Raw genomic sequence first — 23,336 nt, 5'->3', positions numbered from 1 at the left:
TATCACTCTTGAGGGTTTCACTATTCCCATTTCTATATCAAAAAAGATTGGTGTAGATGAGAGAAAAGCTTTGGCTTAAAGACCAGGTCTCGTTTTTGAAAACTGACACGTGTCACGTGTGGCAATAACTTTAGGACACTTTAACTTATCCAAGTGATTTTGAAAATGTTTTTGCCTGACACATTATTGGAAAATGTGAGTGGTAAATTTTGATCAATATTTTCTGCATTTATATATGAAATAATAGGAAATGTGCTAGAAATGTCGAAAAATTCACAGTTTTCGAAATGCTCTGCTTTTTGGACAATCATTCCTTTCAAATTAGCTAATAAATATTATCTACCATATCTCTATATATTAGAAGACCCCATAAGGGAAGGAGCGCCACTGGACTGCAGAACCCCTAATGAGTAATGGAAACTCCCCAAAATAATCCCATTTTAGAAAGTATTTTTTATAAAGGGGTATAGAGAGAATTTAACAAAAAAAATAACTTTTTTTCCCCAATAAGGCATTGCTTTACCCCCAAACTATTTTTTTTTTCTTTTTTTGTAGATTGTGAGCCCCACATAGAGCTCACAATGTACATTTTTCCCTATCATTATGTCTTTTTTGGAATATGGGATGGAAATCCATGCAAACACAGGGAGAACATACAAACTCCTTGCAGATGGTTTTATGCCCTTGGCGGGATTTGAACACCAGGACTCCAGCGCTGCAAGGCTGCAGTGCTAACCACTGAGCCACCGTGTGGCCCCTCAAACTATTAATTTTCACAAGGGGTTAAAGGAGAACATTCATACACATTTCGTTACACAATTTCTCCAGAACAAAGCAATACCAAATACATTGTCGTAAACTGGTGTATGGGCTCACAGCAGGGCTTGGACCAGAAAGAGCAATACTTGGTATTTGGAAGGCAGATTTTGCTCCCGGGTACAGAAATACCCCTCATGTGGATTAAAACTTGCAGATTGGGCACAGAAAGCTAGGAGTGTTGTTAGGCTTTTGGAGAATAGAATAATTTTCAGGTGCTATGACACATTCAGAGCCCCTAAGGGTAACAGTGTGGTGGAAAAGTGGTGGTGGTTGTAAAGCAAGCAATGTAAAGCAAGCTATTTTAATTTTTAAGTGTTGCATGAACTTCATTTCAGTGCCAATGTGTTACTCCCAGCTTATGTCAGCAGAGAGACACAATGCAAAATCCAAGTAGGTTATTTCTGGTAAAAACAGCATTTGGAGTGTTTGATATTCCAATTTACTGCCATTTCAGGGGCTCTGAAAAAGTGGCATGGTGTCCACAAACCAAACCTTCTAAATCTGTGCTTCAAGAATCAAATAGTGCTGCCTCCCTCCTGTGCCTTTCTGTGTGTCAATATAGCAGTTTATACCCATATAACATTAAGTGGGTAAAGCCGAGTGCAACAGTGTCATACATGTGGGCATAAATTGCTGTTTGGGCACACAGCACGATACAGAAATGAAGAAGTAATTTGCTTTTGGAGAACACATTTAAATGTCTTGTGTTTGGACACCATGTCATGTTTGCAGAGCCCCTGGGGTGCCAGTAAAGTGGATTTCCCTAGAGAGTGACCCCATTTTCATTCAACTGTCAAATATAGAATGAAACATACAAATGTGCTTGCACAAGATGTCTGACATCCTACTTAGTCTACACCTTGATAATTAAAGAACATTTCCCATTTTCAGATATTTTCGGTCTGTTTCTAGGAAGAATGGATGATAACCAGTATGGGCGTTACAGATTTCACAGTGGTTACTTATAACTTCTTCCATAATGAAGAGTCTATTTGTCTAGTCTAGATTTGTGGTTCCTTTGCCTGGGGTTACACAGACCTCATGTGCCACAGTATTCAGCAAAGCTTTTCGGTGAGAAAAGAATTTACAATATGTTACAGCAAATGACTAATTTTTTTTTATCTACAGAAGTTTATGCCTTGATATATTCCCCAGTCTTATATCACTGGGTAAGTAGCAGATTTGTAATTGAGTAATCTTGGAGGCTTGGTTGTCTAATGGCAGTCTTGTTTGTTGTTACCACGCAACCAGAATATATGAAACAGCAGAACAGAATTTAGAAACAAATGTTCCCTTTACTATACCGACTAATAGCATAATGTTAGGACATAGTGTAGTCATTAAGTGACCCTTGTGATAAGAAACTGATCAATGTTCCTGGTGGGATAACCCCTTTAACAATGTGACAATAGTGACGATTATTTTAGAAGGAAATGCCCTTTAGTCATTGCTCCAAGCTCAGTGCATTAGATTCAGTGTCAATGACATTATATTGAATTAAGCAAATTATAATAAAAACTATAACTGAAGTGATGATAATATAGTTATTTCTGGACATCTTTAACCCTTTAATTACCCAGACTGTTTGGACCTTAATGACCAAGCATTTAGCATTTTATTTTCATTTTGTGATCACAATATTCCAAAAGCAATAAACTTTTTGTTTTTCTGTTGATGTAGTTACCACAGAGGGTTGTGGACCCCCAGAGCTATCAAACTGGTTTGACCTTAGGCCAGCTCTAAGGGCTTTGACTTCGCTTTGATGAGACTTCCACGTTGCGACCTCCTGAGGTGGTCCTTAGTAGGTGTAGTCCTATAGGTAGTAGCTAGTCCAGCAGGTGAGAGATAGCATTGAAAAGCATCAGGAGTCAGATGGCAGTTTAGATCAGTGACCAGATGTTAAGTAAATACCCCTATGCAGAATGTAGTGGACAATGGGCTGAAAAGTCACTGTGCCACCTGACTGGTTTGCCTTTGGCCACTAGAGTTCTTTGTATGAGTAGCCTAACTAGCATTCACTCTTTATCCCCCTTACAGGGATCTGGACTTTGAGGAGTCTACTAAGTCACTACCTCTTGAAATGGTTCTGTATACGTGGCTGCTGGCCAAAAGCCAGAGAGACAACAGTGCAAAGAACCAGGGGTCAGGCTAGAATGTGGTCAAATACAGAGTTCATGTGGCCGGTGGAATCTGTTCAGGGTTGTAAATAGGCTGTAGGTCAGTGCAGGCAGCACAGGTTCAGAAGTCAGCAGAAAGCAAAGCATGACATAAGGATCAGATAAATCAGGATGAACAGACAAATATAGAGTCAGAGAGGGCTGGGACATCCACCCATGGGACACAGTGCAAAGAGCGGAGGAAGGGAAGCTAACATGGATGCCAAGGGGCATGAAGAGGGAGCAGAGCATATACACTGTGAGAAAGTGAAGTGCCAGTAGAATCTTAAGTGTGGTTATTGTAAGAGATTATTATTATTATTATTATTATTATTATTATTATTATTATTATTATTATGATATTGCTTATGTATTATTATTTTGCTTACTTATATAGCGCTGTCAAATTCCACAGTGCTTTACAGATAGTGTCACTCCTGTCCCATAAGGGGCTCACAATCTCATGTTTCACCCAATTATCCTGTTTTTAAGTCTCTAATTGATTCATTCCACTTGTCTGTTAGATTGTTGTTGATGTGTGGAAGAGAAGTCTAATTGTATGACCAGAAGGCTGCAGAGTGCCATCTTGAATCTTGAGGTGAATTGAACCCCTCAGTTAGAGAAAATGGGGAAAATTTACTCACCCACCTATGTTGGTTTTGTGGCATAGGTGGGTGTAATTTTGGAGCAACTTTGGGTCACAGATGATTTCTGCACTAAAGATGTGCCACTTCTCTCTTTCTGCCCGTGCTAACCCCTTTTTATGAAAGTTAGTAGGGCAGGGCAGTGACTAAGGCCCCGTTCACACGGGGCAAGAGGGGGTGGATTTTGGCGCTGAATCCACGTCATAATCCGCCCCTTTCACAATAGCGGTCTATATACACTCACCGGCCACTTTATTAGGTACACCTGTCCAACTGCTCGTTAACACTTAATTTCTAATCAGCCAATCACATGGCGGCAACTCAGTGCATTTAGGCATGTAGACATGGTCAAGACAATCTCCTGCAGTTCAAACCGAACATCAGTATGGGGAAGAAAGGTGATTTGAGTGCCTTTGAACGTGGCATGGTTGTTGGTGCCAGAAGGGCTGGTCTGAGTATTTCAGAAACTGCTGATCTACTGGGATTTTCACGCACAACCATCTCTAGGGTTTACAGAGAATGGTCCGAAAAAGAAAAAACATCCAGTGAGCGGCAGTTCTGTGGGCGGAAATGCGTTGTTGATGCCAGAGGTCAGAGGAGAATGGCCAGACTGGTTCGAGCTGATAGAAAGGCAACAGTGACTCAAATAGTCACCCGTTACAACCAAGGTAGCCAGAAGGGCATCTCTGAACGCACAGTACGTCGAACTTTGAGGCAGATGGGCTACAGCAGCAGAAGACCACACTGGGTGCCACTCCTTTCAGCTAAGAACAGGAAACTGAGGCTACAATTTGCACAAGCTCATCGAAATTGGACAATTGAAGATTGGAAAAACGTTGCCTGGTCTGATGAGTCTCGATTTCTGCTGCGACATTCGGATGGTAGGGTCAGAATTTGGCGTCAACAACATGAAAGCATGGATCCATCCTGCCTTGTATCAACGGTTCAGGCTGGTGGTGGTGGTGTCATGGTGTGGGGAATATTTTCTTGGCACTCTTTGGGCCCCTTGGTACCAATTGAGCATCGTTGCAACGCCAAAGCCTACCTGAGTATTGTTGCTGACCATGTCCATCCCTTTATGACCACAATGTACCCAACATCTGATGGCTACTTTCAGCAGGATAATGCGCCATGCCATAAAGCTGGAATCATCTCAGACTGGTTTCTTGAACATGACAATGAGTTCACTGTACTCCAATGGCCTCCACAGTCACCAGATCTCAATCCAATAGAGCATCTTTGGGATGTGGTGGAACGGGAGATTCGCATCATGGATGTGCAGCCGACAAATCTGCGGCAACTGTGTGATGCCATCATGTCAATATGGACCAAAATCTCTGAGGAATGCTTCCAGCACCTTGTTGTATCTATGCCACGAAGAATTGAGGCAGTTCTGAAGGCAAAAGGGGGTCCAACCCGTTACTAGCATGGTGTACCTAATAAAGTGGCTGGTGAGTGTAGACTGCTAGCTTACTTTGCAACATGCCGCACACAGAAAAAAGAAGTGAGCTGCCCTTTCTTCAGGCGGATTCCGTGGTTGATTCAGCCCTAGTGTCTGCCTCACAGTAGCACCCACTGGACTAGGCCCATTCATTTGGGCCTACTCCGGAGCGGGAAGCTGCGACTGTCGGAAGCCGCAACAGTCGTGCAGGTGCATTTTGGCCCTATTCTGACACGGCTTCGCATGTCAAAATCAGGTCCAAAATCTGCCATTCCGTGCCCCGTGTGAACGGGGCCTAAAGCAGGCTAAGGCTGGTCTTACACGACTGTAGTTTTGCACTGCAAATGGTCCGCAATTGCGGGTTCAAAATTGCGGACCATTTACGGTCCCATAGTTTTCTATGAGGCCTCTTACACGACTGTAGATTTTGTCAGTGGTGTGGTGCGCCGCAACCGTGGTCCGGACAGTATACCGCATGTCCGTAATGGCCGTGCTTTTACGGCACGGCACGGAATGTCAAATAGAAGTCTATGGGCGCGTGCATTTTTGCGGATATACACTGAACATACATCAGTGTGTGTCAACATGTGTGTTTTGTGGTGTGTTTTGTTTTTTGCGGATCCGAATAATACTGATACACACGGAACATTGCGGATGCATTTTGCAGATGTATGCAGAATTAATTTTTAAATTAAAATTTGTGTTGTGGATCCGCAAATTGTGGACCGCAAAAACCACTACGGTCGTGTAAGACCAGCCTGAGGAAGGATGACTCAGACTAACAGATTTCCTATAGCTCATGCCAGAAAACAAATCATATAAGCCAGCCTCTTACTACAGAACGATGCGAGACACATTGATAATATGCTGTCTTTTATTTTGTCAGAAAACTCCAAAAACCAATAGAGAATGTCTGCTTCTTGTTTTTTTCTCAGCTGGACTAAAGTGGAGTAAAAAATTAAATTGAGCCATAAAGAGCAGCCATCTGCCCTGACAAGGATTCAGCCTCAAATTGAGGATAGGTTACAGTTTAGAAATCCATAGCTCAGGTGGGAGAATCTGTCCACAGGACAACTATAAGTCATGCACTCCGTAAATCTGGCCTTTATGGAAGAGTAGCAAGAAGAAAACCATTGTTGAAGGAAAGACATAAGAATTGCAGTTTGCCACAAGCCATATAGGGTCACAGCAAACGTGCAAGAAGGTGCTCTGGTCAGATGAGACCAAAGATTAACATTTTGGCCTAAATGCAAAGCGCTATGTGTGGCAGAAAAGTAACACTGATCATCACCCAGAACACACCACTCCCATTGTGAAACATGGTGGTGGCAGCGTCATACTGTGGGCATGCTTTTATTCAGCAGGGACAGGGAAGCTGGTCAGAGTTGATGGGAAGATGGCGCTAAATACAGGGCAATCCTGGAAGAAAACTTGTTGGGGGCAGCAAAAGACTTGAGACTGGAAAGGAGATTCACCTTCCAGCAAGACAATGACCCTAAACATACAGCCAGAGCTACAGTCGAATGGTTTAGATCAAAGAATATGCATGTGTTAGGATGGCCCAAAGTCCAGACCTAAATCCCAATGAGCATCTGTAGCAATACATGAAAATTGCTGGTCACAGATGCTCTCCATCCCAGGGGTGAACCTGGGCTTTCTGCCGCCTGAAGCGGACGTCAGAAAACCGCCCCCCCCCAGGAGGGGGCGGAGCTGTGGGGGGCGGGGGCGCAAGAAAGGGGTGGGTCGAGCGGAAAGGGGGCAGGGCCGAGCGGAGCGAGCGGCGTTCGCAGGCAGAGAGCAGGCAGGGACCTGCTCTTTGCCTGAGTGTGAGGGGCGGCCGCTGGAGCAGCGCTGCGTCCAGCAGGGCCGCCCCAATACGCTGCTCGCCTCCCGTGTCGAGCTGCAGACACGGTGACGCTAAGCCAGTCCAGGACAGCTTGTCCTGGACTGGCTTAGGTCAGCAAAAATGCCGCCCTCCCGAGGCCCTGGCATAGCGCCGCCTGAAGCGGTCGCTTCAGGTCGCCTCATGGGAGGTCCATCCAATCTGGCTGAGTTTGAGCTATTTTGCAAAGAAGAATGGGAAAAAGTCTCAGTCTCTAGATGCACAAAGCTGGTAGAAACATACCCCAAAAGACTTGTAGCTGTAATTGCAGCAAAACATGGCTCTACAAAATATTGATATAGGGGGATTGAATACTTTTGCATATCACACATTTCAGATTTTTATTTGATTAACATATTGTATATCATGTATTAACATTGTTCCACTTCACAATTATCTGCTACTTTTCTTGGTCTCTCTCTTAAACTATCATTAAAATACATTTAAGTTTGTGGTTGTAAGGTGACAAAATGTGAAAACGTTCAAGGGGTGTGAATACTTTTGCAAGTCACTGTAGATAAATTTGGTTTTCCTGAAGCCTAGTGGCCTAATCTGGGAATAAAGCCAAATTAGAATAGGAATAAAGAGACCCATCTACAGATTATCCCAGATTATGAGGTATATTGGCTGGATATTCTAGTTTACAAAATGTGGCTCTAGAGCAAGTTCTTCTTCTTACACCAAGGAAGATTTACTTGCATTCTTTATTCTTTTTCCAGAATTCACAGCAGGACATGCATGCTCTTATAAGTATGATCAGTTTTTTGCTGCAGACCAGGGTTACTGGAATTGAGAGTTTGGAAGAGTGATCAGTTCCACCTAGATTTGTCTCTCCAACCAGTGTAGGTGCTGGAGTTTCCTGCGTTCATAAGGCATATTCAGGGAAAATTGTTTCCTAGTAACAGCTGAGTTAGAGGATTGCCAGGGAGAATGTTATAGCCTGTTTTACAATAAAAAAGGAAGTTAGGATAATAAAGGTGAGGAGAAGGCGTAGGCCGTACTCGAGGTGCTACAGGTTGAGGAGTGTCTGGAGCAGGTGTTGTGAGGCTTTCCAGACGGTTAATAACCTGAAACATTTGCTATTGTTGATCATGTTGTTGTTCAAGCTCCTGATAAAAGTCTTGTAGCACAGTCCACAGCCTTAATAAACTTAAACAGAAAGCGGGTTGCAGACCCACTGTGCCACTAACCTATTTACTCATAAGGGCATTGTCTAAGTAGTGGCAAATGGCCAGTATCTATTGAGAGTCATAAACAGGCAAACGATCGTTATGGGCAGGGCAGGTTCAAAAGTCAGAAGCAATCCAAGGTTAGTAACAGGAATCATATAAATATAAATCCGAGCACTCTATTTGTTATGCAAAAAGTGAAGATACAATTTATTGGTGTTTCACCATTGGTAATGTTAGTAACCTTGTTTATGCAGCAATAGAGAATAATAGTCATGAAACACTTAGTATATAGATTTGAAAGGATTGGTGGGATCTCCCAGACGTTTTGGTAATTTACCACTTTCTTCAGTGGGAGAAGGAATAGGCATATCTTATTGTTTTCTCTGCCTGGGTCCTCATTTCTGGCACATACTGCATTTCTACATGTATGCTCTGCAACTGGTATATACTCACTATTGAATTAGTGTGTGTACATATGTAAATATATATATATATATATATGTATATACAATATGTGTGAATATGGTATATTCTTACACTCATATATCCTATTAATATTATAAATGTGAAAGTTTGTGAGTTTGGATGTTTGCGGGTTTGGATGTTTGTTAGTCAATCACGCAAAACCCGCTCAACCGATTTGGCTGAAAGTTTCCACAAACATAGTTAATACACCCGATTGCACAATAGGCTACTTTTCGTCACAATAGCGCACATACGTTTGTGCCAGGACCCCCACAAAACCCGAACTCACACCACCATCTCTGCAATCTCACACACTTTGGACCATAGCAAGCCACAAAATTCATATTGTCCTCTACAGCCTCGCCCCTAACCCCACACAATCACATATACATATACTTTACCACTTTGCCCCTCACTTTAACGATACTCCAGGAGGTTCTCTTTAACGCTCCAGAGCAGCCATGTTTGCCGACCCCCACCGCTCTGACAATCCGCGACACCGCCCACCCATGTCAATACCCCTAGGAGGTCTAATAAATGCAAAAAATTTTTTATTTTTTTTTAAAAAAAGTAAAAAAAAATATAAAAACAAATAAAAAGGATTAAAAATTCAAATCACCCCCCTTTCCCTAGAACACATGTTAGGTATCCCCACGTTCGAAATCGCCCGCTCTACAAAGCTATACAAATATTTTTCCTGTTCGGTAAACGCCGTAGCGGGAAAAATAGTCGAAAGTGCCAAACCGCCGTTTTTTCACTGTTTTGATTCTGATAAAAATTTGAATAAAAAGTGATCAAAGCAATAACATTTCCCGAAAATGGTAGAACTAAAAAGTACACCCGACCCCGCAAAAAAAGACGCCCTATACATCCCCGTACACGGACGTATACAAAAATTACGGCTGTCGGAATATGACGACTTTTCAAAAAAAATTTTTTTAACACAGTTTTGGATTTTTTTAAGGGGTCAAAATGTAAATAAAACCACATAAATTTGGTATCCCCAGCATCGTAACGAAACACAGAATACAGGGGACATGTCATTTTCGTTGCACAGTGAACGCTGTAAAACCAAAGCCTGTAAGAAAGTCGCAGAAATGCATTTTTTCGTCAAATCCACCCCATTCAGAATTTTTTCCCTGCTTCCCAGTACATTATATAGAATAAATAATGGTGGCATCATGAAGAAAAATTTGTCCCAGCAAAAATTAAGACCTCATATGACTCTGGGAGCGGAGAAATAAAGTTATGGGGTTTAGAAGGAGGGGAGTCAAAAACGAAAATCAAAAAATGCCATCGACGGGAAAGGGTTAACTTCAAATACTTCTGTCCCAAAGTCACTATGTAAAGTTTCTCACAACACCGTATAGCAGCTCAAATACAAATTAACTTCAACACAAAAGTCTCACGTATTCTCTGAATTACAGCAAAAACAAGATACAAACTTACATTTCATATCCCATACCTTATACACAGTACGAAAACCTTACCCACGCCTGTATATACCCACTTCTACAATCACTGCAGACGAAGTCGCGGGTACCAGCTAGTACTATATATAGATCATTTTGGTAGCCACTCTGTAAATTTACTCATGTAGTATAGGACATCATATATCAAATTATATTGTGCCTAGTTTTCTTTTTCCTCTCATGTACCACATTGGAGTTTCTACTATGGTACTGCTATACTATTGTATTTTGTTTATCTACTGCATCCACTTGACTTGGTAACCATCTTCTCCCACTGAAGAAGGTGGTGAATCACCAAAACGTCTAGGAGATCCCACCAAGTCTTTATTATTATTATTATTATTGTTTATTTATATAGCACCATTAATTCCATGGTGCTTTACATTTGGGGGTTACATACAATACACAGAATATACAGGTAGATATAATACTAACAGTGACCGACTGGCACAGTGGGGTAGAGGGCCCTGCCCGCGAGGGCTTACAAGTCTATATGCCAAGTTTTTTATGACTATTATTCTGTCTTGCTACATGAACAAGGATACTAACGTTACCAATGGTGAAACACCAATAAATGATATCTTCACTTTTTGCATAACAAATGGAGTGCTTGGATTTATATTTATGCTACTACGTATCTGACAAGCCATCCAAATAGCACCCTCATCTACTATACGGAGTGCAGAACAACATTTTATATTAAGTAACCGGAATCAGACAGACCACAAAGAACAGACAAATATAGAGTCAAGTGCCAGAACAGGCTAAATGTCAATAGACAAGGAAACTCTCAGAATACAGGACAAATAGCAGACACCTTTGCAGGAACAAGCATAGCTGGGAATCTGTACTCAAGCACATAGTGAATAGGAGAATACCTAAATAGGACTAGATCAGGGGTAGGGAACGTACGGCTCTCCAGCTGTTGCAAAACTACAACTCCCAGCATGCATACTGGCTCTGCTGTTCTGGGAACTCCCATGGAAGTGAATGGAGCATGCTGGGAGTTGTAGTTTCACAGCAGCTGGAGAGCCAAAGGTTCCCTACCCCTGGACTAGATAGTCAGGGATTAGCTGAGAAGGAAAATCTGTTGCATGCTGGCCCTGTCTCTGGACCGGTGAGTGCGTCTTATGGGCAAAGAGCAGAAGGCAGAATGAGGGAGGCTAACATGGACACTGAGGGGCAGGGTAACCACATGCCATTAGGTGATAGAAGGCAGCTGTGACCATCAGAAACATTGTGGCAGTCACAAGTTGCTAGTGGTATACAGAATTGGCAGCAGGATCTTCAAATGAGGTGATGTTGGGAAGTGGAACCTAGGAATGCTGGCTATGGACTATGATGTTTTCATTAGTCCCTTTTTGGGGTATATATGACTTTTTGATAGTTATAATTTTGTGTTTAAGAGGTAGCATAAACAAAAAAAAAACAAACATCAGCAGTTCAACCAGAGTGATCACCATAGGGGTCCAGCTATGACTGACAATTAGGCTGTCTACTGTAAGGTGGGTTGTTCTCGGCTAGAGCAAAAAGACTGTCCACCTGAAAGCAAGGTAAAAAAATATGCAAATCAGCAAGCCTAATTGAAAAGACCCCCAGATTATAATAATAGTTTGTGGGTGGTGTACCCCAATAAAGTTTGGATTCTGTCGAACTGGAAATTTTTGCAATGTTTTCAATGAACACCATAGGGGTCACGATGGGATATAATACTGTGTGGAGGTGCCTCTATGGAACATTATACTGTGTGGAGGGGCCACTATGTGATATTATACAATATTTAGGGGCCACTATGTGATATAATATAGTGTTCAGAGGCCACTATGTGATATTATACAGTGTTCAGGGGCTGTTATGGAACATAATACTGTTTGTAGGGGTGGCTATGGGACATTATACTGAGGGGAGGTGCCACGCTATGGTACACTATACTGACCCCCTATAGGGCCCAGTCTTTGCTAGATACACCCCTGGTTATATCATATATGTTATATTATAATTGGGGGCAGCAGTAGGAAGGAGACTATATGTAGGTGAGGACAAAGTGAGTTGGGTGCCTGGAAAAGTAAAGTGCCAAATACAGTCCTATGAAAAAGTTTGGGCACCCCTATTAATCTTAATCATTTTTTGTTCTAAATATTTTGGTGTTTGCAACAGCCATTTCAGTTTGATATATCTAATAACTGATGGACACAGTAATATTTCAGGATTGAAATGAGGTTTATTGTACTAACAGAAAATGTGCAATATGCATTAAACCAAAATTTGACCGGTGCAAAAGTATGGGCACCCTTATCATTTTATTGATTTGAATTCCCCTAACTACTTTTTACTGACTTACTGAAGCACAAAATTGGTTTTGTAACCTCAGTGAGCTTTGAACTTCATAGCCAGATGTATCCAATCATAAGAAAAGGTATTTAAGGTGGCCAATTGCAAGTTGATCTCCTATTTGAATCTCCTCTGAAGAGTGGCATCATGGGCTACTCAAAACAACTCTCAAATGATCTGAAAACAAAGATTGTTCAACATAGTTGTTCAGGGGAAGGATACAAAAAGTTGTCTCAGAGATTTAACCTGTCAGTTTCCACTGTGAGGAACATAGTAAGGAAGACCACAGGGACAGTTCTTGTTAAGCCCAGAAGTGGCAGGCCAAGAAAAATATCAGAAAGGCAGAGAAGAAGAATGTTGAGAACAGTCAAGGACAATCCACAGACCACCTCCAAAGAGCTGCAGCATCATCTTGCTGCAGATGGTGTCACTGTGCATCGGTCAACTATACAGCGCACTTTGCACAAATAGAAGCTGTACGGGAGAGTGATGAGAAAGAAGCCGTTTCTGCACGTACGCCACAAATAGAGTTGCCTGAGGTATGAAAAAGCACATTTGGACAAGGCAGCTTCATTTTGGAAACAAAAATTGAGTTGTTTGGTTATAAAAAAAGGCGTTATGCATGGCGTCCAAAAAGAAACAGTATTCCAAGAAAAACACATGCTACCCACTGTAAAATTTGGTGGAGGTTCCATCATGCTTTGGGGCTGTGTGGCCAATGCCGGCATCGGGAATCTTGTTAAAGTTGAGAGTCGCATGGATTCCACTCAGTATCAGCAGATTCTTGAGAATAATGTTCAAGAATCAGTGACGAAGTTGAAGTTACGCCGGGGATGGATATTTCAGCAAGACAATGATCCAAAACACCGCTCCAAATCCTCAGGCATTCATGCAGAGGAACAATTACAATGTTCTGGAATGGCCATCCCAGTCCCCAGACCTGAATATCATTGAACATCTGTGGGATGATTTGAAGCGGGCTGTCCATGCTCGGCGACCATCTAACTTAACTGAACTTGAATTGTTTGTCCAAAATACCTTTATCCAGGATCCAGGAACTGATTAAAAGCTACAGGAAGCGACTAGAGGCTGTTATCTTTGCAAAAGGAGGATCTACTAAATATTAATGTCACTTTTCTGTTGAGGTGCCCATACTTTTGCACCGGTCAAATTTTGGTTTAATGCATATTGCACTTTTTCTGTTAGTACAATAAACCTCATTTCAATCCTGAAATATTACTGTGTCCATCAGTTATTAGATATATCAAACTGAAATGGCTGTTATAAACACCAAAATATTTAGAACTAAAAATGATTAAGATTAATAGGGGTGCCCAAACTTTTTCATAGGACTGTATGTCTGTGTTTCAAACTTTACACAGTCAAGTCACAGCTGGAAAAAGTGGTTATGGCGTTCCAGATGAAAAAGACAGGAAATATTAATGATTACACTCAGAGATGTCACTTGCACCATATAGTGATAATATTGGTATACCTGAGTTGGGAGCCTGCTTGGTTGTATTTGCCACTACCATTCTGACCCCATAGCTATGCCTTTGATAACAAGAATTGGAGTTGGGGGAAGTAGTGAAAGGTTCTCTCTAAATGGATCAGTCATGAGTCATTTCTGATCCCGGGAGTTGCAGTGGGAGCCTATAGATGTCAGTTAAAGCTAGGCTTCTCCAGTGATCATTCTTGTACAGCTTCTGAGCCCATGCAATGTTCAGCATGTAAATGTATGTTAGGTGTATCAAATACCCACATTTCCAGAGGATCCGAATTTTTTAAGGCGTTAACCAAAATGAAAACTGTGCAATGGATGACTTCATTATAGTCCAGTGTCCTTTCTGAGAGAAAAGTAATATAAATGTAGTACCTGGGAAATAGTTGTGTTTATTGTGTGAAATAATATATTTATTCTTTATTCTAAATAAGCTTATTCCCCTAATGCAGGCTCACTATACACATATCCTCAAGGTCTCTCACAAAGATGCATGATTATTCCCTTGATGTCTAGACTGCTATGGAGATATCACAGGGAAATCTCAGATGAGGAGGAAGAAAATATCCATAATGATAATAACAATTCTATGCAAGCACAAGTATAATACTCATAATGCACATATACAATTACTGTACATGCTTGTGCATGGAAATCTCAAGGACTTTTTTCTGTGAAAACACTAGGAAAGAACTAAGCTGTAGCAGTACCTAGTTTGTCAAATTTAAACCTCATGCACACAGCTTGGTGCATTGTCAGCCATGTTTTTCATGGCTAGCACATTGACACATTAAAAGCTATGATTCCAAACACACAACCATGTATTCTGCTGCATTAACATTTATCTGGATTTCTTTTTCAGCTTGTTGTCTATACAGTTGTGCTATTTGCACCTTTTTAAATCTTTGCCTATGGTAGAGAAATATAAACCTGGCTATTCATAATATATCCCTATATTGCACAGTGTTGCCCTGAGGCAACATACTAAGAAATAGTCAATATGTCCGGTGTAGCTTTCAGGCACCAAACTCCTAAATACATTTTGAGATCTGGGGACTACTGTGGACTCAAATACTAGCCAATCAGCGACAACTTTACTAACAGGCGTCATGGTTACTTCATAGAAAGGTGATGATTGGCTGCTTGTTTCAGCTTTGTGAGATGGTATACTTATTTGCGAATTCAATAAAATTTGACAAAGTTTTTCAGAAACCGTGATTTACAGTATAATATTTGACGAATATTATTTTTACTATTGGAATAGTTTAGTAAGAAGTACTATTTGTGCCATGTCGATAATATATATCGACAGTAAAGTGTGTCTTTGAAGAAACACTGTGCATTATGAGCTCACAACAATCTTAGTTAGCTTCTTCTATATTTGCTTTAAAAATTTTTTTTTACTTCATAGGGTCCATTCACACAGAGTAACGTGCCGCAAAATAACGCGGCGTATACGATCCAGGCTCCCATTGAAATCAATGGGAGATTTTATGGCGCGCAAAGTCTCACACGCCGTATACGTGCCACATCACGTGGCATGTTACTCCGTGTGAATGGACCCATAAATAGTAAAATTGTGCAATATAGGGTTAAGTTTACTGACCATACCCACTCATTCAGGTTTGACCACCAGATAATGTGTATGGAGTCCTTCCATCCATCAGGAAGGATCTGCAGTTGGATTTCATCTAACCAATCCAATCTGCCAGAGTTTCCGCGCTCTCTGTGCAAGTTGAACTTCTATGCCCTTCAGTCACATGAGAGCTGAATAAACTCACAACATAAAGGGAAGAACAGGTCACAGTGAACAGTCCAGTCTTTCAACGAAATGCATTTAACTGCTTTAAGACAAGGAGCCACAGTGAAGTAACCCATTTAGGCCACTGAGGTTTTTGCCACAGCATTTTTTTGCTGCAGCCGCTTCAAACCGTTTCAGTGGTTTATTTTAATTTTGAGGCTGTTTGATGACAGGGACCAAATTTTAGGAATGGCATGCGCAGGCCTAATATAGGCTAATATGATATTAAAACAGTTAACCAATACGAATAGCTAAATAAATGAAACTTCACAGTAAAAACTGAATAGCAGCCAATTTTATATTTTCAGCACTTTAGTGAACACAAAAAAATGCACTTCTGTCTCGTTTAATACATTAGAAAATGCCATAATCATAAAGAAACCAATTATTACCATGGCAGCCTCCGTGAGATGTCATGTCTTTCCACTTAATTGCTCTGAGATCACCTTCCCATTGTGCATCTGGCATAGATCCCGGGACATCTATGGTTGAAAACAGTAATTAATATCATTATTTGTGAAGCATGTTTACAAGAACTCATATGTACAATAGAATCAATAAATTGGGGTGAACATATTCTGGAAGATGAACTTTTAATATACATAATAGCTTATACAAAAACAGTAACTTCATTGTCATTTAAGATACCAGCTAGTCACTGAAATGAAGGAGTTGAAGTTCCCAACTGCACCCGTTTGGAAAGTCTATGGGTCCATATATTACTACACCTACCTCTTCAGGGAGAGCTGATCACAGCCAAAGTGGCACAGCGCTCATTGGTTCATCGAATGGTAGGGGTCTCAGTATCCAGACCCCACTGATCAAACTTCTGACATTTCATTACGACATGACTAAAATTGTGTGATATGACTGTTACCTGTCACCATATTTCTTCATCTAAATTAGTTATACATTTTTTTTTAGTGTTTCTACAGATATAGACAACCTAGAATTTTTGGTTGGAATTGCACTTTAACATTGTGTTCTTGTATCACAAATTTGCAGATTTAGTCTTGTAGTAAAGCTGCAACACCAAACATAAAATCAACCCACACACAAAAAATAAAAAAACACCAATTTATTAATATCCAATAAAAGACATACAAAGATATATAAACAATAAATAGGTAAGTAATGTCATACACATGGGGAGACTTGGAGAGTCTAAATATCAGAAATACCTATAGTGTGGACAAAGTAGAGAGGAGATAACCAGAAGAAGTGAAACTGGCCTAGGAATCAAGAGATAATACGTGACCAAAAGATAAGTATAAGCAAGGGATAAGAACTCGAGAATTATCATGCATACAGAAGAAAAATAGTGAAATATACAAGGTTCATAGCATATTAAACTATCATAGACAGCCATAGAACTCACATAAAAGATGGACTAAAACATGACCAACAACTACCCACAATGCAGGCAACAACTTTCACCCCTCTTGGTCAAGCTGAGTGTATGAAAGAGATGGATGAGATAGCTTTCATTGGACCAAAAGTGTTTGGCTGACAGCTAACTTATGTGAATGGCAATATTAGGCATTCAGATTATGTCTAGAGGTTTCATTCCAGATGTATATCATGAATATATGAATTAATTAACTTAAGTCAGATGAATAAAACATATAAAAATACTTTTCCTATTGCGCTGCACTACATGACCTGCCAGACTCCCAAGTACTAAGTGCAAGTAATATGGTTGTCAGGTTACACATTTTTATATCTACATAGAAGATCTGTTTACCAAATCTGTTTAACAGATTCACTAAAAATGAATGCATACTGATGTCAGCTCATGTGTTTTTTTTTAACAGGAACCTTATGCAAATGTGTGCCCTCCATTGCCATCTTTTTGCATCAGTTTTTAGCAAATCTGTTAAATGGACCTGCCAAGCGGAGGCAAAAAATATGACATGAAAACAGTAGTATTGCAGTCAATGATACAAGCAATGTAAAGATCACAGGTTCAAGCCCCCTAGGCGGGCTTTAAAAAAATGTAAGAGTTTTTAAAAATTTAAATCATCCCCCCCTTTCCTTGATAAATAAACAATAATAAACAAATTACACATCCCCATGTCCAAAAACGTCCAGTCTACAAACATAAAATAATTTTCCAATTTTTCGCGATCAAAGCAACAAACATTCAGAATTTTTTCCAACTTCCTCGTACATTGCACAAAATATTAAATGGTACCATTACAGAGTACAATTTGTCCTGCAAAGATTAAGCCTTCAGATGACTCTATGAACAGAAAAATGAAAAAGCTACGGCTCTTGGAAGATAGGGAGTTAAGGACTATAGGCTTAAAGGGGCCCATGGCCTATAGGAGACAGAATATCTTCAGCTTCCATCTTTGTCATAGATTTGAAATGTCTATGGGCCCATTCACACGGAGTAAACGCGTGTATTTTGGCAAAATACACGTGTAAAAAATACACGTGTAAAAATAAGACTCCCATTGACTTCAATGACATTTTTTTACACATGTAAAAAAAACAGGTCAAAATACACGTGTAAAATGTCATTGAAGTCAATGGGAGTCTTAGGGAGGGTTCACACGGCGTAACGTGCCGCGTGATGTGGCACGTCTACGCAGCAGGACCCTTTGCGGGCCGTACACGCTCCCATTGATTTCAATGGGAGCGGGGATCGTATGCGCCGCGCTAGTTTGCGGCCGTGATTTTGCGGCCGCAACATCACGGCCGCAAACTAGCGCGGCGCATACAATCCCCGCTCCCATTGAAATCAATGGGAGCGTGTACGGAATGCAAAGGGTCCCATGGCGTAGACATGCCACATCACGCGGCACGTTACACCATGTGAACCCTCCCTTATTTTTACACTTGTATTTTTTACACTTGTATTTTGCCAAAATACTCAGTGTGAACAGGCCGGTACGTCTTAAGAAAGATTGCAGTCACCAGGGCATCAAGTCGAAAAGTCCAGATTAGACATATGCCCTGGGTGCCCATTGCTAACAATGCCACTGAATCCACACTCAACTTGTGTACTATGACAGGCTATGTGATATAAAGTGTAGTTTTCTGAATGCCTATCAAGCTGAATCTTATCCTTTTGTGTAGTTCCAAAGTTGACATCTTGTTTCCTGTGTTTCAGACCCCGGACTGTTATTTTTGTTATTTTTGTTAAACTAACAATACTAAAGAAGTGGTAAAATTGTCTGTTTATTAATATCAGAATCCCCTGGGCAAACATTGCTTAATATACAGCGTCTCATTGTGGATTCTGCTGTCACTTTGAGCCATATCTGAAACAATGCCAGCTTTCACCATGATTATCTAAAACTGTAGGCATATTGTATGTGTCATATGACATAGAGAAATGTTTTCTTTATATTTAGATTTTTCACATGGAGCTTTGTTTACTGACCTGACAAGTTATTAGCCTTGTGCCAAATACAGTAAACTATTTCCAGTAATTCTAGTTCTTAAGAGCAGTAATATTCTTTCTTCCACATTAAAGAGCTCCAGATGCAATAGCTCAAGTTAGTCTGGGAAATTATGGGCTCAAGTATGGATAAGCTCCCAATGTTTATCACTCCTGTAGCTTTAAAAGGGCTCTATCAATGGAAAAAGTCATTTTTAGCTAAGCACATCCTTGCATAGGCTTTAGAATTGCTATTTCACACCTACCTTTTGTATGTAAATTGCATCAGTGGTTTTGGAATAAGTCCATTTTTATTCATATGCTAATGAGCTTCCAGCCAGCACAGGAAGTTCCCAGCAGCACTCGTCTCTGCTATTATCTCCTATGTGTGTGTGCAAACAGGAAGCTGAGTCATCATCATCAGCAGCAGCAGCCTGTGCTGTATACACCCATAGGAAACAATAGCAAATAGGATGCATTGTGCACCCAGTCTAATTAGCATATGAATAAAAACAGACTTATTCAAAAACCACTGATGCAATTTACATACTAAAGGTAGGTGTGGAATAGCCTTTGTAAAAGCTGTGCAAGGATGTGATTAGTTAAAATGACTTTTCCCAATGATAGAGCCCCTTTAAATTGCTATTATTAGTATATTCTTAGTCAATGCATTGTTCAGTTTATACCTTGTACTACTATTCTGTTGAACTTGACTATAATAATAAAAAAAGCTCCAATAAATCAGTGGGTTATCTTCTTTTGTCAAGTTACTAAGAATTGAGCTATTACTTAGGTATATTTGATGCTGGTGCTGGTTTCGGAAATCGCAGCGTGTCCACGCTGTGGTTTTAAACGCAAAGTGGGCATGGGATTTGCATGAATCTCATCTACTTTGCGGTTACTGTAAACCGCTGTGATTTTTCCAGTGGGCAAATCGCGGCGTCTCCTGCCCGTGGGGCCCCGACCTTTATGTCTCATATCGGTATTTGACTATTATGATACTCTGCTGCTTCACAAACAATATAAAAATTTGAAACCTTTCTTTAAAAATAGCAGCGTGAGACTGGTTATTCACCTTCTTAGCTTCATCTGCTAAATAACAGTAATCTTTATTTATATCTCTCCTGACATATTCCATAGTACTTTACATTGCAAAGTATCCTAGAGCTTACAATATATGAGAAGTAAGGTAATGTGGCAAAGGTCTCATTGCATTTGTATCCCTTCCCACACACTATACAGCTTATATTTGGAGTATAGATCAGTATTTTCTGTCCTATAATTGGCATTCATTATCCACTCTCTTAGAAGGGCTGACATCACAGAAATTTTGAAATCAGCAAAAACATTGTGTTTAGTGTATAGCATTAGCACCAGGACAGTGCGACCCCCTGTAATGTTTATATGTTGGGATCCATGAGGTTCAGTTGCTGAACAAAGTGTATCAGTGGCTTCAGACATTGAGGCACTAACCCAATTAAGTCTATGGGATAGCACAGGAGTACCTCAACTGCAGTTGCTCAAATATGGATTTTGCTTTTATAGCGTTCACTGTACATTGCAACTGATATGTTCTGAGCTTCTTTTGCATAAAGCCATCACCTTTTTTAAAAAAAGTTGGAAAACAGGCTGAAGCCGATGCCCCACTTGGCGGTTTGCCAATGACCGAAACGCCAGAGTCAAAAATGCTGAGTTTTACAGTCACAGCAAAGTAGATGGGATTCCCACTTTGCGGTAAAATACGTGTAGCGGATGTGTTTTATTTCCATAACTGTTGCGGTTTTTGAAATAGCAGCATGTGAATTATACCTACGGAAACACCAGCGGTTTCCCTATAGGAGTAATTGAAGCAGAAGGTCCGCAGCGGAAAAACCATGATGTGTTGCTGCCACGGTTTTTCCCTCAGCACTTTTTTTTGCTGCGGGATGCCACACGGGGCATTAGCCTCAAACACTTTCGTGCAAGTCATGTTAGCCAATTTTTTTTATTGCAAATTATGCTAGACTTTTGTCACATTCTGCTTGACAAATCTCCCCATTAACTTTTTTTCTTCAAATCAGTTAACATAAATAAAAAGAATGAACAATATTACAAATTTTTATAAATATGCTATAAAAAGTGCTATAATGAGTTTTCAATTTTCATATGCTTCACAAGGCTTAGAATGAGTAGAATGGACAGGATATATGTGTAGAGTATAGTTGAATGACTAAATATTCCATGTATAGAAATGCATATTGAATAGGAATGGAATAGGTTATATGTGGGGCTCAGCCTAAGGAGAGTCAAAATAGTTTTAGTAAATGAATAAACCTCTGAAGATTTATTTTGTCCAGTGCTCAGATAAAGTGATCCTCTGGTTTGATCTAAACTTGTTCAGATAGAACCGGACGTGAAATTATTATACTCTTGGAGTCTCTTCAGACCCCAGAGTATAATAGGATTAGGTCCCAGGAAGGTGCAAAAAATAAAAAAACATTTATTCTCACCTTCCTTCACCTTCTTTGGCCCCCCTCAGGCCGTCCGGCGATCTGTTTCTTTCTCCTATATCTCAGAAGAAATAACAAATCATGTTGCAGCGGCCATTTTAGTTTGCCTGAGACAAATCCCAAATTGATCAGTTTTGGTAAAAATCTAACACTTTGGAATATTTTGGTCGATTTTGGCTTGTATCAAAAAACTATAACTTGCACTACGAAAAAAGAGCCCTCAGAGTTATAATAAATATGTTGGACTGAGGGCTCCCTGCCTAGATCTGTGCCCAATTATGGCCACTTTATAAGAATGAATGAGGCATGTGGTGCACTTGGGTGCAAGAAAGGGCCTTGCGCCACTGATTCACCCATTAATGACAGAAAACTGGGAAAGGAAATTTCTTCTTTATGTACTCCAACATGATGTCAACTATAAGTACAAGTCATTGTTCAAAGAATAAGCTCTCGTGATGCCTTGACAGAAAAATAAAAAAAGTTATGAATTTTGTAAGGCAGAGAAGGAAAATATAAAAAACATATTTGTAGCCTTACCAACCAAACTACTCTGTGTCCTTAAAGAGTTAAGCACTGAATGAACAGTATACTGGATATGTTTAGCTTATAGTGGAAAAAACATAAATTCACCAGTGTACATTGAATATCCCTGGACTTCTGAGACAGAAAATGAACAGAATATATCTGTAATTTATCGTGGTATGAACACATATTCCACATATTCCTTATACACTGGTATGAAAGCATATTCTACATAGCCCATATATACGGATTCCTTGTCCTTCTTAGAAATGGAATGAACAGGATATATGTTTAGTTTATGGTGAAATAAACACACATTCTATATACATGTTGATTCAAAAAGAATGGCGCAAAAGCGCCGGTGAGGTTTTGGAAATCACTGCATGTCAATTATACCTACGGAAACGCCGATGGTTTCCCCATAGCTATAATTGTAACAGAGAGTCCACAGAGGAAACCTCTGCATACTTTCTGTCTAAAGCGCTGTGGGAAGAACCGCGATGCGCTGCCGCCGTGGTTTTTCCTGCAGTGCTCTTTTACTGTGGGACGCCCTGTGAGGCCTTAGTATTATAAAGTTTTTTAGTAGCACTTCGTGCTAATGAGTAAAAAAAAAAGGTGAAAAACAGACACTTTTGTTTACATTTTCCCGGATATAAAAAAAAATTAAAACATGCAAAAATAAAAACAACATAAAAATAAAACCCTATGTGTCCCCGAAAAAAGATGCAGAAATTAAACAACCCAAATGATAAAAAATGTTACAGCCCTCAAAATCGGAACATACAAAAAACTAGAGATGAGCGAGTTTCGAATAGCACGCTTCCATAGGAATGAATGGACGCAGCCGGGGCCAGCATCCTGCTGCTTAACCACCTGCGCGCCAGCCGCTCCCATTCATTCCTATGGGAGCGTGCTATTCAAAACTGCCGTTTCGAATAGTACTCGCTCATCTCTACAAAAAAAACAAAATGTGTCTAGTCCTGAACTACAAATTGGCCTAGTATGGAAGTGGTTAAAAAGCAGTGAGCTACAAACAAGCTAAGTGATTGATAGTGTACCACATTACACAGCTGTCAGACCTCCATAGATATACAATTTCTAAGTCCCAGAAAACCCCATTAATCTTTTTTAAGAGCAGATCTGGAGAACATGTGTATTTTCTGTAAGTTTAGATGTAGCACTGGAGCTTTGTAGCATCTGGTGCACGATTAGCTGATTAAAGATAATAAAGATCTAAATGTTAATGTAAAATG

General features: G+C 40.3%; 1 protein-coding gene across 1 annotated transcript in view; it reads right to left on the bottom strand.

Moving 5' to 3' along the window:
* The window catches only part of LOC142200464 (N-acetyllactosaminide beta-1,6-N-acetylglucosaminyl-transferase-like), a 44,388-nt gene that overhangs the window by 2,352 nt on the left and 18,700 nt on the right, over window positions 1-23,336 (bottom strand). The window contains exon 2 of the mRNA XM_075270845.1: window positions 16,077-16,166. Within this exon, the coding sequence (XP_075126946.1) occupies window positions 16,077-16,166 (90 nt within the window). The remainder of the gene's footprint in view (window positions 1-16,076; window positions 16,167-23,336) is intronic.

This window comes from Leptodactylus fuscus, chromosome 4 (genome assembly GCF_031893055.1).
Source record: "Leptodactylus fuscus isolate aLepFus1 chromosome 4, aLepFus1.hap2, whole genome shotgun sequence".
Lineage (NCBI taxonomy): Eukaryota > Metazoa > Chordata > Amphibia > Anura > Leptodactylidae > Leptodactylus > Leptodactylus fuscus.
Note: the sequence above shows the minus strand (reverse complement) of the source record. Positions and strands in the feature narration are given on the sequence as shown.